The 13,145-nt window shown below is 45.5% G+C and overlaps 1 protein-coding gene across 1 annotated transcript; it reads left to right on the plus strand.

Moving 5' to 3' along the window:
* Window positions 1-6,353: 6,353 nt before the first annotated feature.
* On the plus strand, window positions 6,354-10,696 carry TMEM37 (transmembrane protein 37). The gene is made up of 2 exons (XM_064156461.1): window positions 6,354-6,380; window positions 7,311-10,696. Exons 1-2 carry the CDS (start codon window positions 6,360-6,362, stop codon window positions 7,881-7,883), a joined length of 594 nt encoding a protein of 197 aa, XP_064012531.1. The 5' UTR covers window positions 6,354-6,359; the 3' UTR covers window positions 7,884-10,696.
* Window positions 10,697-13,145: the final 2,449 nt, after the last annotated feature.

A 13,145-nucleotide genomic window follows, 5' to 3' on the forward strand; every position in this document is an offset into this window, starting at 1 on the left:
ACAGGAGAGGGTAAGAACAGGTGTTCAGAGCAAGAGGTGTTTTTAGCCCTTTCTCCGCCCTCAATTCTACAGCCAGCTCCATCTTCACAAATATCTTCTTGAAGCCAGTTAGTCTTGGAGGATTCCACCAAGCCACAGCAGTATGTAGCTCATACTGGCAAATGTTCATTTACTGCATGCACTGTGAGCATGCTGTGTTGCACTAACATACTTTCTGTCGAAACAGTAGAATTGGATTCCATCTAAAGAGAGTGGGCTGCTAGTAGCCAATTCTGTGTCATAATACTCATCTGGTTGTATTTCCCCTGTGAGACTTAACTAATTGTTAGAGTTCAGTTCTGCTTTCTCATACCTATCTGGCATTAGGAAAACATAGCTGTGTACACAGGGCTTATCCTAGAGAGTGATGGATCTTGGCCAGGCTTTCATACTTTGCCTCATGATTACAAATGATGCTATTTCACAGTATCACAGTATCACCAAGGTTGGAAGAGACCTCACAGATCATCAAGTCCAACCCTTTACCACAGTGCCCAAGGCTAGACCATGGCACCAAGTGCCACATCCAACCTTGCCTTGAACTGCCCCAGGGACGATGACTCCATTTGCCACTCAGTACAAGTGGCTGAGAGAACTCCACCGCGGGTGCCTTTATTTAGGTACTTTATTTTTACTGTGGTAGCACCTTCCCATCTGCATTTTCACCTTCCCTAGGAAAGTAACATCTGTGGTCTCACTATTTAGCATGCCCTTTGGCAGTGAATCTGGCCTCAGGAGAGACAAACGAAATTCAAGCTATGAAAGTAAGAGCTAGACAGTAAGAGGGTGCACAAAAGACACTAAGGCAGAAACAAAGGTGCTGATGTCTGTGCACACTGGTAATGAGAGGCAGCAAACTAAGTTGGCACTGTGGGTGCTGACACTACAGGGAGAGTGTTAGAAAAGACTGAGCTGGGTTAGTTGTGCAGCAGCAGGATGTGTCTGTAAATGTATGCAGTGTTGAGCTGTCTGAAAATATTGCTGTCTTACTGTCCACGTAGTGCTTGCTGGTACAGAGTATGGGACTCCTGGGTTGCATAAATAATGCTTTGAAAGTAGTGATGCTAGGGCAGTGGTGGTTTGAGAACATCTACGGACAGATTTGTAGGTAGAGGTAATTGCTTTTACTACATTATTAAGGTAGTAAAACTAGACTATCGTTAAGCTATACACTCTTGAGATTTCAAACAAGGAGCAAGTCTCAAACCAAAATACAGCTCTAGAACTATTGCTCTGCCCAAAGTAAGGTAGTCTTGATGGAGGAGCAGATGCTTTTGATGGCTAGGCAGCGCTGCAAAACAGGCAACTCTGACACGCGTACAGGGAGTTGCTGCTATTTCCTCTGTATTAGATCAAAGAAAGGCCAGCAACATCCTGATCCTTGGTGTGCTTGCAGAGGGGAAGAGACGTGTGCTGAGACAAGCCCAACGCGGCAGAGGTCAGAGGCCAGCTGACACACATACACTCAGGTCTGGTTTGCTGAGTTTGCAGAGTGTGCAGGACAGAATCTGGACTTTGGATGTGGCAGTAATAAATGTTAACTTGTGTTTGATAAGACAGTGTTCCTTCTCTTGTGCTTCTACTATTAGTTCTTGCACAGAGAAACAAGTTGAATGGCACTCAGTAGAACTAGAGATAAGCTGTAAAGGGAATGTTGTTTTCCTTGCTATTTTTCCTGCAGATTTTCCTTGCACTTGCCAAACATATGTGAAGGTGCTGCACTCCTAGCAGAGCTCTAACAAATCAGTACTTGTGTGCTGTTTAAGGCCCAGAACAGATTTTTCAACCCTGTGAAGTTGAGTTTGCTGTTCGACTAACAAACACTCCAAGGCTAGCTGCAGTGTGCCACAGTTTGTCAAAATTCTTCAGCCCTCAGTTGGAGTGATCTGGTTTCACAATGCAAGTATTTTAACCTTTGAACTTATTTGACCCTGATGATACTGCTAAAAATAAATAACAACTGTATTTACCACTGTTTAAAATGTTTGCTCTGCCCCCTTAATGCTCAGAGAAAACAATGTTGGGCAGTACCCCTCTGGGGTGACTGGACAGCTGAGCAGTCCTGTGGGATTGATTGTAAGTTTGGGCAAACAAACAAGAAAATATGGTTTTGTCTTGAATAGGTTTCTGAATACAACAGGTGTCACCCAAACAGGGTTATGCAGTCTTCCAAGCTGTCAAAGCTGCTTAGAGGTAAGATAGGTCGGTGTTACATCGGTATTACAGAAACAAGACATTTGAGAGTCACAGTAATAAGCTCAGAAGTGTAAAAATTGATAGAACAAACAAAAGGTAAAATCTGATTTAATTTACTGAGTTTTAGTACCTCCAAAACTGGGTGTATAAACTAGCCAATCTTCAGCTGCTCAGTCTTCATCTGCTCATTTAGAATGTAAATAACTTTATTCTAAGTATGAATCTCATCATCTAAAGAAAGAGTTTGTAATTCCTCTAGAACCAGCATATCTGTGAAAGTTAAACATAGCTTTGTTGTGTTACTCTAGAATTGAACATTCACTGAAAGCTTGGTTGCAGTGGTCTTTAAACTTTTATTCCCATATTCACCAGTGGCTACTGGATTTTGCTTGTTAGACTCAGTACATATACACCTATTTCTCAAGGTCTGGCACTTTGAGACTTTGGGACATGCCCAAAGCATTAAGTCTGTAGTATAGTAAAGATCTTGTTTGTCTCCAAAATCAGGTCTTCTGTCTGGTAAGACACCTTGAAATAAGGATCTGACAAAAATGATGGTTTAAATACCAGATCATTTCCTACGCCAAGAATTAAGGACATGATCAGAAACAATTTTATTCATCAGGCAAATGAACTTACTGAAGTAACCAAACTGATTAAATGAGCCTGGACTGGTTGTGACTCAGTCACTTGTGTTACGCTTTGTCTCAAAGTGAAATACTTCAGGTAACTGTTCCTTGGCTCCCTGGTGACCCTCAGACTCTAATCCTGAACCTTTTCTGGATTTCTGTAGGAGAAAGGCTGGAACAGATTCCTCAGTGTTAAACTTTCTGTGGTTTTAAGTGAACCAGATGAAACTCTTTCCACATTTTACAGCACTCTCTGGTAATTTCCATTATTTATGAACACATTTCCCTGAAAACTTTCTCTCCAGGGATAGGATGTGAAATACTCTCTTAAACAATAGAGAAAAGAGACTTTCTAAACAAAATAATGAAACTGGCAACATCCCAAGAAACTTACATTAACACAGCTGAACAGAAAATACATCTGAAGTTCTTTAAAGGTCATTTATTGTGTTACCATGTAGGTAATGGATTTTTCAGGGGGAAAAAAAAAAGTCTTATTTTTCTTGTTAAAGGACTGGACTCTTTTTATTGTAAAACATTGTTTTCACATGTGATTTTTCAAAATAACCTCAAAGTATTTTTCCACTATTCTCTTCAAGTGATTCTGTTGGGGGTGGGGGTGTTATATCTTTAGAAGATGAAGGATATTTTTTGCTTGTTTTGTTACGAGACAATGAAAATTAACTGGTTTAGCCATTTGGAAAAGATGCACAGTTTTAGTAGGCTTCACGAATGCAGACATCTTTACCATAAGATATCTCCAGCCAAGCAACAACAGAAACAAAGTGCTCATAAACTGTTAGTAACCATTCTATTTGCATAGCTGTTACAATCACTCTTCTCTAGGTGAGTTTAGTAAGGAGTGAATCCTAAAGCACCTATTCAATGTTCTTATTAGTTACAGGTCAAGTTTCATTCTGGCTTATATTTGGGAAAACCAAATACAAAGTATTGAAGAACTCTTGTATTTGCAGCAAAGGAGCCATCACCAAACTGTCCTTTTCCTCCATGAACTAACTTGGTAGATAACTATATCTCTACTGAAGGACCCAAATGTCACCCTTGTAACCATTTTTCCAACATAAGTATGACAGGAATCAGTTTTGCTTTTAAAAGCAACCCCTTTAAGTTCCTCGTTCTACAAAGCTTTCAGTGCATGTTTACTCATGTGAGACTTACTACAGGCTTTTACAGGGGGAAAAAATACATATATATATATTATTCAGATGGATACTACTAAAAATTATTGTTTTAAATGCCTAAAGTCATTATAATGACTCACATGTTTTAAAGGCCAATCTATGGTTAACAATTTTGCTAATTAGGGGCCAAACTGCCTAATGCTTTACAGGATTGAGCCTATGTTAAAGAAAGTGTAAGTCATGTGAGGTTTTTGGCAGGTAAGAGTCAGTTTATTTTGTCTGGCCCAAACCTGCAGCTGCTTGGCATGGTTTGTGCAAGCAGTATTTGTTTAGTTCATGCTGTAAATGAGACAAAACCTGCTTGTGCTTTTTGAGATGAAAATGCATAAATATTGTTAAATTCAGAACTTCGAAGTGGAAGGGTATGGTCAAGTCTGAATGCTGCAATATGGGAATGATGCTTAACCCGTGGAATAAAGAGTCGAGGGTGTTTGTAAAGTTCATATCAGCTGATGAACCTAAAATGAAAGTAAGGGCAAGAATTAAGTCTGCTAGCTTGGATAACATGCATAGAAAACAAAGCAAAAACAAAAGTTGCAGATCAGAAACTCACAGAAGATTGAACAGCAGACCTTGCAAAATCTTTCCTTGTGTTGCTAAAGTGGAAAATCCCAACTGAGTGTTTGATAGAAATATAATCTAATATTGTATACAACTTTGAAGAGAAACAATTAAACAAAAGTTTGCAGGAAGAGAGAATGAAAAAGGTCATATTTTAGTTGATTACAAGGGTAGGTTGGACTCAATGATCCTAGAGGTCTTTTCCAACCTGGTTAATTCTGGGAACTTATCACTAAAATGTGAAGTGCAAAACCTGAATATACTGTTCAGAATGCTCACTAGTAACAAAATGCCTGCAGCCAAATCACAGCAGATATATATATATATATATATATATATATATATATATATTTGTCTTTTAAAAGGAAACACAGAAATCCCTCATGAGATTGTGTAGAGATTAAAACAACAAGACAATCTGTACAGACAACTTGTTTTGTTCAGAAATGGAAGCTGGTGAAAGGATGAAGTTACAATAACTTCTACCACCCCGTGGTGGAGAAGGAGGCCCTTCCAACTCCTTTTGAGTAGAAAGGGAGTGGTTGAATCCTAACTCCATCATTGTGAGAGATCTGGGCTCATCGTGGGCTCAGAACAAGTCTATCCATGGGAGCCTGTGGAGTCACTGCAGACCTCTTCACTGGAATCGAAACCAGAATTTGGCAGTAACACACGAGTTTCTGACCTGACGACACAGCAAAACCCAATTTTCTTGGGCTCTCTTCTATCCAGGTTGTTTCTGACCCAACAACAACACAGAAAAAGGCAGCAAGCAATCAGTAATTTATTAGAGGATGGCAAAACATGAGTGAGAAAAAAAGATCAAGGACATAAAGCTTTATGAGCAGAGGAGGTTTTGCTGACAATATAGATAGAGATATAAGGCTAAGTACTCTGGTAACAGATAAGAGAGCATGCACACAGCCCAAGGTGAGAGGCCACAATCACAGCGAGCAGGGAGGAGAACCGGTGTCCGAGTGGCTTTGGAAACACAAACACTGGGAGCAGACACCGCCGGGCAGTGACAGGGGACGGGCAGGACAGGGTGGTACAGTGTTCTGTGACTGGAAACTGTGCATAGTTCTGCATCCCCGGGAATGGTTCCGAGATGGTTTCACTATGTTCTGAGTCTGGGTGTGACTGTGCACAGCTCTGCGACCCCAGAAACTGTTCTGGAGCGGTGTCACTGCGTTTTGAAGCGCAGAGTCTGGCTGTGCACAGCCCTGCACCCACGGGAACTCCTTCGGAGCGGTGCAAGGGGTATCTGCAACACACTTCTGCAATACCCGCCCCCCAAACGGCTCTCGGGCTTGTTCCATGTCCCACGAAAGCCTGTCATCGGGCTTATACAGACAGCCTCGAGAAACAAGGCTGGAGCTCCTCAGCAGCCGGTGGCACACGAAGGGGGGATAAGGCTGCAGCACGGCAAGAGGAGCCGCTGCCGCCCGGGACTCCATCTCCCAGAGCGACCATACTCTAGGCCGGGCGTGGGCAAGCCTGTGCCCTGGGTCAGGGCTGAGCTGCCTTCCCCCTCTGCACCAGGCCACGTCGGGGAGCGCAGCAGCCTTGCCCGACTCCGCCCGCCAGGGCTGAGCTGCTGACTCAGCCGCGGGGGGGCCCGAAGGGCGCCCCGGCCCCGCAGGCGTGGCGGGTTGGAGGGCTGCCCGCCGCCCTCCGGGGACATAAAAGCCGCGGCCAGAGGCTGCCTTCGTCTTTTGGCACGGCCGGCATCATGACAGCCATCGGGGCGCAGGTACGTCGTCGCCCGGCCGAGACGGGGATATTGGGAAGGCTCCGGTTGCCCGGACCGCGCATCGCTACCCCATGCGGTTGTCGCTTCGGCTTGTCTCTGTGCGACCGAAGTGGCCCCGACCCTCCCCACAGCTATGGGGTGCAACCAGAGGGATTCCCCCCCCCTTCCCCTGGCGGGCGGCACCTCCCGCGGTCCGTGGCACACCGGTTCCCGCTGCGGAGCTGCACCCGCTTTTCCCGCCGCACCTAGCTCCTTAGTACCGCCGCGCAAGGCTGGAGCAAGATGTGGGCTGCTTGACTTGCCCATTAACGAAATTTTGGTCTCCTTCCGCGACTTTCGAGGAGTCGGGGAGCGTGCGTTGCCCACACGGGTCAGCGGGGGCTGCAGTCGGAGACCTGCAGCCGCGGGTAAGCTGAGCCGTGAGGTTGAGGAGCTGAGTGCGCACCGCTGCTACTGCCGGCAAGAGCAGGGAAGGCTGGCTGGCTGCAATCTAGGAAAGCTGTGGGAAAAGAAGGGCAGTGCTAGCAACTGGGTACCCCTCCGCCCCGCTTCCCTCCTCCCCCGGCCCAGCCGTCGGCCTCCATCCTCCCAGGGGCCGGTGGTTTCCTCCAGCCCTGCCAAAGCAGGAGGCTGTGCTGCGGGAGCTTTGGGGCAGGGATCTTTCCTAGCCTGGAGCTTTTGTGATTCCCGAACCCAAGCCTTGACGTGGGAGCATTGTTTGTGCAGCCAGGGAACCGGGATAGCTTCACCCACCCTTCCTTTCTTTTGGCTATGGCTTGTAACTGGTGCCGTAGCCTGCGAGAGGGGTTTGATGTGCAGAGTCAAATCACTTCAAACGCTGAAGTACCACATCTTTGTTCCTCTGGCTACATTTCACTCTTAAGTAGTGCCGTTAACTCAAGTGTTTTCTTTCCCCCACTATCCTGTAAGGCACAGAGGCTGCTGGCCCACCGGAGACCACAAAAGTCCTTCTTTGAGACGCTCATCAGGAGCCTGATCATCTTGTGCGTGGCAATAGCAGTGGTCTTGTCGTCCATCTCCATCTGCGATGGCCGCTGGCTCTTTGCGAGGGGTCAGCTCTTTGGACTGTGGCACTTCTGCACCGCGAACAATGGCAGCGTCCTGAAGTGTGTCACTGACCTCAGCCTCGCCAAGGTGGAGGGGCTGAGCGTGGGGGTGATCCCAATAAGAAGCATGGTGGCCTTTGCTGTTGTGGTAGCCATATTTGGCCTGGAGCTGCTGATGGTGTCTCAAGTCTGTGAGGATGCCAATGCAAGGCGGAAGTGGTCAATGGGCTCAATTCTCATCCTTGGCTCGTTTTTACTGTCAGCCACTGGGGTTCTGAGCTTCTCCATCCTCGTGAAGGATCACCTCACCTTCACCGGCTTCACACTGACCTACTGGTGTGAATTCATTGCTGCCTTTCTCTTCTTCCTTAATGGAATCAGTGGACTTCACATCAACAGCCTCACACACCCCAGGAACAGGGTGGGCAAAATCTAGGCACAAAGGGTGTACCTCTGTCTTTATGTAAACAGCTTTGCCAATTAGAGTGGAAAAAAAGGGAGCCTAATGAAGTTTGAAAAGGACATCGAGTCTTAAATTGTGTGCAAGGAGCAGAGGCATGAGTCAGTCTTGGTGCCTGCAGAAGGCATACCCACCCACTGGGCAGTATGGAGAGCTGCACAACATGGGCAGAGCAGAGATTGGACTGGCTACTACTGCAATGTGTTTTCCTAAAGGAGTGGATTAAAGAAGAAGGTGTCCCGCTGGACCTGCACAGGGGTGACAGACTGATCTACATCGTGGGCTGTCCTGTGGCTTGCAGAAAGCCTGTACTACTATGGGTTTGGTGTTGCTATGCTTTCTTCCATACTCAGTCTAGAGCCTGCAAAGAGTATGACACATCATTGGTGTGTTTTATGGCTTTGCTCTGTCTCAAGGACAGATGATTTGTGGCTGGCCACACTCAGTGGTGTGAAGTATTGAAAATCTTCATTGGATCTCACACCTTCACTGCTCTTTCAAAAGTGAAGGCATACAGTTCTCAGTATAGTTACTAATTTTGTTTCTTGCTGGCACACTCCCTGTATCTGTCCTTTACTCAGTTTATTCTGGGACACTTCTGGCAAAGGTGCAGGGAGAAGTAGCTGTCTTGGGGCCAGCAGAAGGTGCTGGTTGATGCAGGTATATAGGAAAGAGTTGTAACTCCTTCCTCAGACAGGAGAGCTTATTCCCGAGCTCACAGCCTCTCCTCACTGGCACTGCTCCTCTGCCACCTGCGTAAGACACAGCCTAGCCTGACTTCCTCACAGTCCTTGCAAAGTTCACAGTATTTGGGCATTTCTCTTCTGGTTTCTTTTCTGTCCCTTTGAGGCAAGAGGAACAAGCTCTACAGGGGCTTTAGGTGTACATTGTGGCTGGGCAGACGGTGCTGACAGCCTCTCTGCTCCTTCAGAGTGAGTTTCAGCTGTCTGAATTTCCTGCAGGACAATGGGAAATCTGCTCATCCTGTAGCTGAGAGTCTCCTGTAGCATTTGTTCTGGAGGAGAAAGCTCTAAATTCTCCCAAACAGACCAGGTCCTTTTCTTCCCCTGATTAACGGTGGACCTGGGAGGAAGAGCCACCCATGATTGCCTAAGGTGGGGGTGGGTTGATGAGGGCAGTTCTAATCTGCCATCGCTGATGGAAATACAAAGAAACTTGACTAAAATTATATTAAAGCTCCTTGTCCTTCTGCCAGCGCCTGAGTCACAATCTCTAAAGTTACTGCAGCCTCGAAATTCCCCATGATATGTGATGTAAAACGAGAGAAGACTCGGCAGGATACCTCAGAGGCTCATTGCCCTACATGTGTTGTCCCTGTCCACCTTACAGCACTGAGTTGTCTTCTGAACATTCTGGAGTGTCTGGTTTATTGTTTTCTATCTGCTGGTAAAGCTGCCTGCGCGCTTGTAGGACGAATGTTTCTACCTGTTTCATCTCTGTAGCTTGTCTGATAGCTGTTGAGCAAGGTTTTGCTTTCCCCTGCAGCAACAATACAAAGTTCTGATGATGCAATGTTTCACCTGGAACAAAGGCATCGTAGCACAGAGGCTGAGAAGGCTGTGCAGGCAAGCTATGAGTAAACAGCTTTGTCTCTGAAAACGAAGACTTAAGTACTGTCTGAGCATCCCTGCAGGCCTGCTGAATGTGCTCCTATGGACAGACTCACCTTCATGAAAACAGTCTATTCGTCCTCAGATTTCCATAACTTTTAAAGACAAGACTAATAAGCCTGTTTTGCAATACAGTTTCAGACAAGGCTTGCTCTCGGACAGTGCCAGTTGTGCTTTCACACATGAATCAGCCCCTCCTTCTGGCAAGATGATGGCCAGACCTGTGCTATGCAGCCAACTCCTGAAACTCTGGGAATTTTGGGGGCTCTGTCAGGGTTTCAAGTTTCTTGGTTCACACTCAAGAACAAGGACTTGTGCCCTTAACCTGCCTCTGGAAAACTGCACTGTGATTGTGTGTCTTCGTGAGGGTGCTTTTGATTTGCTGAATTCCACTGTTGGAAGACATGCTGGTGGGCTGAACTTGCAGATGCTTGCATGAACAGTGCTGTTGCCTTTAGCAGAGCCACTTAGCACAGAAAGAGACTGTGGAGTCCCATCTGAAACTTGGACTTTGGTATCATGAGGTGGTAAAGTGCCTTGACTAACCAATAAATCAGTTGCGGTGCCCAGAGGTGTCCATGCCAGGCAAGACTGTTGCCCTACATGAGATTAAAGGTGTCTACAGCTCTAGAAGCATGGATGTAGTGAGTGCCTTCTTGGTGACATCCAAAATGAGAAATCAATTCTGCATGTACTCCCCTTAGTGCTAGTGGGAGGCTGTGCCCCAGTCACTTCCCTGGGGGAAGGCAGCATTGCCAGACTGAGTCCTAAGCTGGTGCCTCCCACTCGGGTTAGAGTGAGGCAGTGGACAATTGACCATTGAGTTCACACAAGACTCGGTGCAATTGTGAGTGGTTTTTAGGATGCCCTGTACTAGCTGAAGAAGAAGCCTTTTGTTAGGGGAGGTGAGGAATCCTCTAAGGAATACACAGTAACTTTTATTTCCCCATCTGGCTTTGTGTCTTACTTACTGACTTACTGATTCTGGGAGAAGATGTGTTTTTGATGGCTCGGTATTACAAAACAGGGTTGGTTGTCTTGTAGGCTGCCTTATATACAGCAGCCTGCCAGCAATTGATAACTGTTTTCTGAAGCCCCTGGAAAGTGACAAGCAATATTCCTGAAGTTTCTTAAATAAATTCCTTTCAAATAAGACAACTCTAATTCTTTTATCACTTAGATATTGGGGTGCAGATTTAAGGGGATGAGTAGTGCTTACATAATCTTCCAGGCACCATTCTGTGTGTTTACCCATCTAGACTGATGAAGAAACAGCTGCTTGGTGCTTTGCTGAGCTCTGAGCAAGGAAGCTGGGGCCACTGCACACTCCCCTCCTTTCCCCTCCAGCTTGTCCACACCAGCCCAAACAGCCATCACTGCTTTCTTGTCTTGCAAAACAAGAGGAGCAGTCAGCTGTGCTGCTTCGTGGGAATTAGAGATAACCTTGTAGGCTCTTAATGATTTCCTGCTGTTGCATGTGCTCTGTTTACCAGCTAAAGAGCTCTTTCCTGTGTCCTTCACCTCCCTTTTCCCACACTGCATCCTATGTTTGAAGCATCCTTGCCCTTTCCCCAGCTCTGCTTATTTGAACTGCAGAAGTGGTATCTGAGTACAAATGTATTTATACCTTTTTTTCCAAGCTCCCTGTATATAACAATGGTTTAGTTAAATATCAGAAAAACAAATTTCCAGCTTCACCACTGAATTGATGTAATCTCCAGTAGATTAATTAGCACCCAGTGTTTGCTTCATGATGGGAGAGGTCATGGGCCTGTCTGGGATAGTTTAATGTCTCTTACAGCAGGGTATTGGACATAATCTCTTGTTAATGAACTGTTTAGACTTGCACAGTTAGTAACTTTAACTGCAAATCGGTGAACAAAGCATTGCTGTGGGATATAAGAATAAGGAAATGGATCAATGATTTTTTAAAACCCAGGACCTGCTGGCTAGGAAGATGTCATGGATTGCCACAGGTATTTAGATTTTAAGTACCTTAATCATCTGTGTTTGGAGGGACACCTGATTTGGGGGTTGAGCTTTGCTTGCTTTTGTGAGTCAGAGGAAAGGTGATCACAGAAGAACAACTGTACTCCTTTCTCCTTTCTTCTCCTTTCTTCTGCTGGGGCCTATGGTAAACAGGTAATGGCTCTTCTTTTAAACCGTCCACATTAACTTGCCTAATAAAGAGAGGTCTGCCCGGGGGGGGTGTCCTGGAAAGGCTGTTGACTGGATTTCTGGGGCCTCTCACCTTCACACTGGAAAAGTCCCATCTCAGCTCACCCAATGCCCAGTAAGATATTGCACAATGTAATTATGCATTGCACAGCAACAGGGCTTTTTTGCTTCAGATGATCTTTCTTGAAACTTCCTTGTTGCTGTGTTGGGAGAGAAAACCAATCATTTCCTCTTAAATCGAGCCTTAGGTCTTAGATAACTGATGTTCAGGCTGCTGCAGCTGCTGCCTGCACTGGCTTGCAGAACGTCTCAGGGCACTTGAACTGAGTAGCCAGAGGCTGTCACCAGTGTCCCAGAACAATGATAGCCATGACTTGTCTAAAAGATGGTACTGAAGTTCTATTTACTGATAACAAATGCCTGCTTTACGTTGGTTACTGAGAACACAGACGAAATAAGTGAACTCTGAATATGGAGCCTGCATCAGTAGTTTTAAGCCACTGAGTCTGGAGTCTGCTTGCCTTGCACCGGTTCATCTGCTTTTTGCATTGCTCACTGTGTTTACTTTCCTGTTCCTCTCCCTCTGCTTATAAACATGTCAGCATTCCCAGAGCTGAGTAACTCTTTTCTCTAGTATTCTTCAGCACAGTTATTCAAGAGGAGTCTCCAGCAGCAAAGTGTGGTTTTGCATTGCCTGTGCAGAAGACAGGTGAGATAAGAACCAGTCCCACTATGGTGGTGTTTCTTAGCAGGATTCTGCATCCAGATCACAGCACTGTAATGCTCTGGCATCTCTCCAAGCAGACTTGCTTTTCCCCATGAGCCAAAGACTCCAAAGGCCAGCTGATGTAGAGGGCTTTATGGAACCTCAGCCTTTCATACAGGCCAGGCTAGTGCTTGATGCCAGAAACAAACATGTAATATAGACTCTGGAAGCACTTCCTAGTTTTGAATGTTTCAGGAAAGTCAAATTAAACCAAAATGGCCATGTAGAACCATAACTTATGATAGAACTCTTTTTTTTTTTTTTTTTTTTGCATATATACAAAAGCCAGAATCATTTTATTACAGGCCTTGTGGTTCATCCCTGTTTCACAAGGACTCGTGTACAAATGGGTATCACATGCAGCCTGGGATCCACCCAACCGTCTGCTGGTCTTACCTATGCACTGCAGAGCTGAGCTTTTGCACTGGCTTGTGGGAGAGGCAGTAATTGCACCAGATATAATTAATTATAAGTTATTGTATCTCTGAATCAGTGTTTCTTCGTTTGAGATGGAAGAAGACACTTGCATTTAAAACAAACAGCTGCTTTGGCTCAGCTGATAAAGATTTCATTCTCAAACTGAGAATGTAAAAATTGCTTCGCTCTTCTTGGCCTTATTTGTAGGCCAGAGAGAAAAATAGGCTAATGATTGTATGTTTTTGG

Source organism: Pogoniulus pusillus, chromosome 2 (genome assembly GCF_015220805.1).
Source record: "Pogoniulus pusillus isolate bPogPus1 chromosome 2, bPogPus1.pri, whole genome shotgun sequence".
Taxonomy (NCBI): Eukaryota; Metazoa; Chordata; class Aves; order Piciformes; family Lybiidae; genus Pogoniulus; species Pogoniulus pusillus.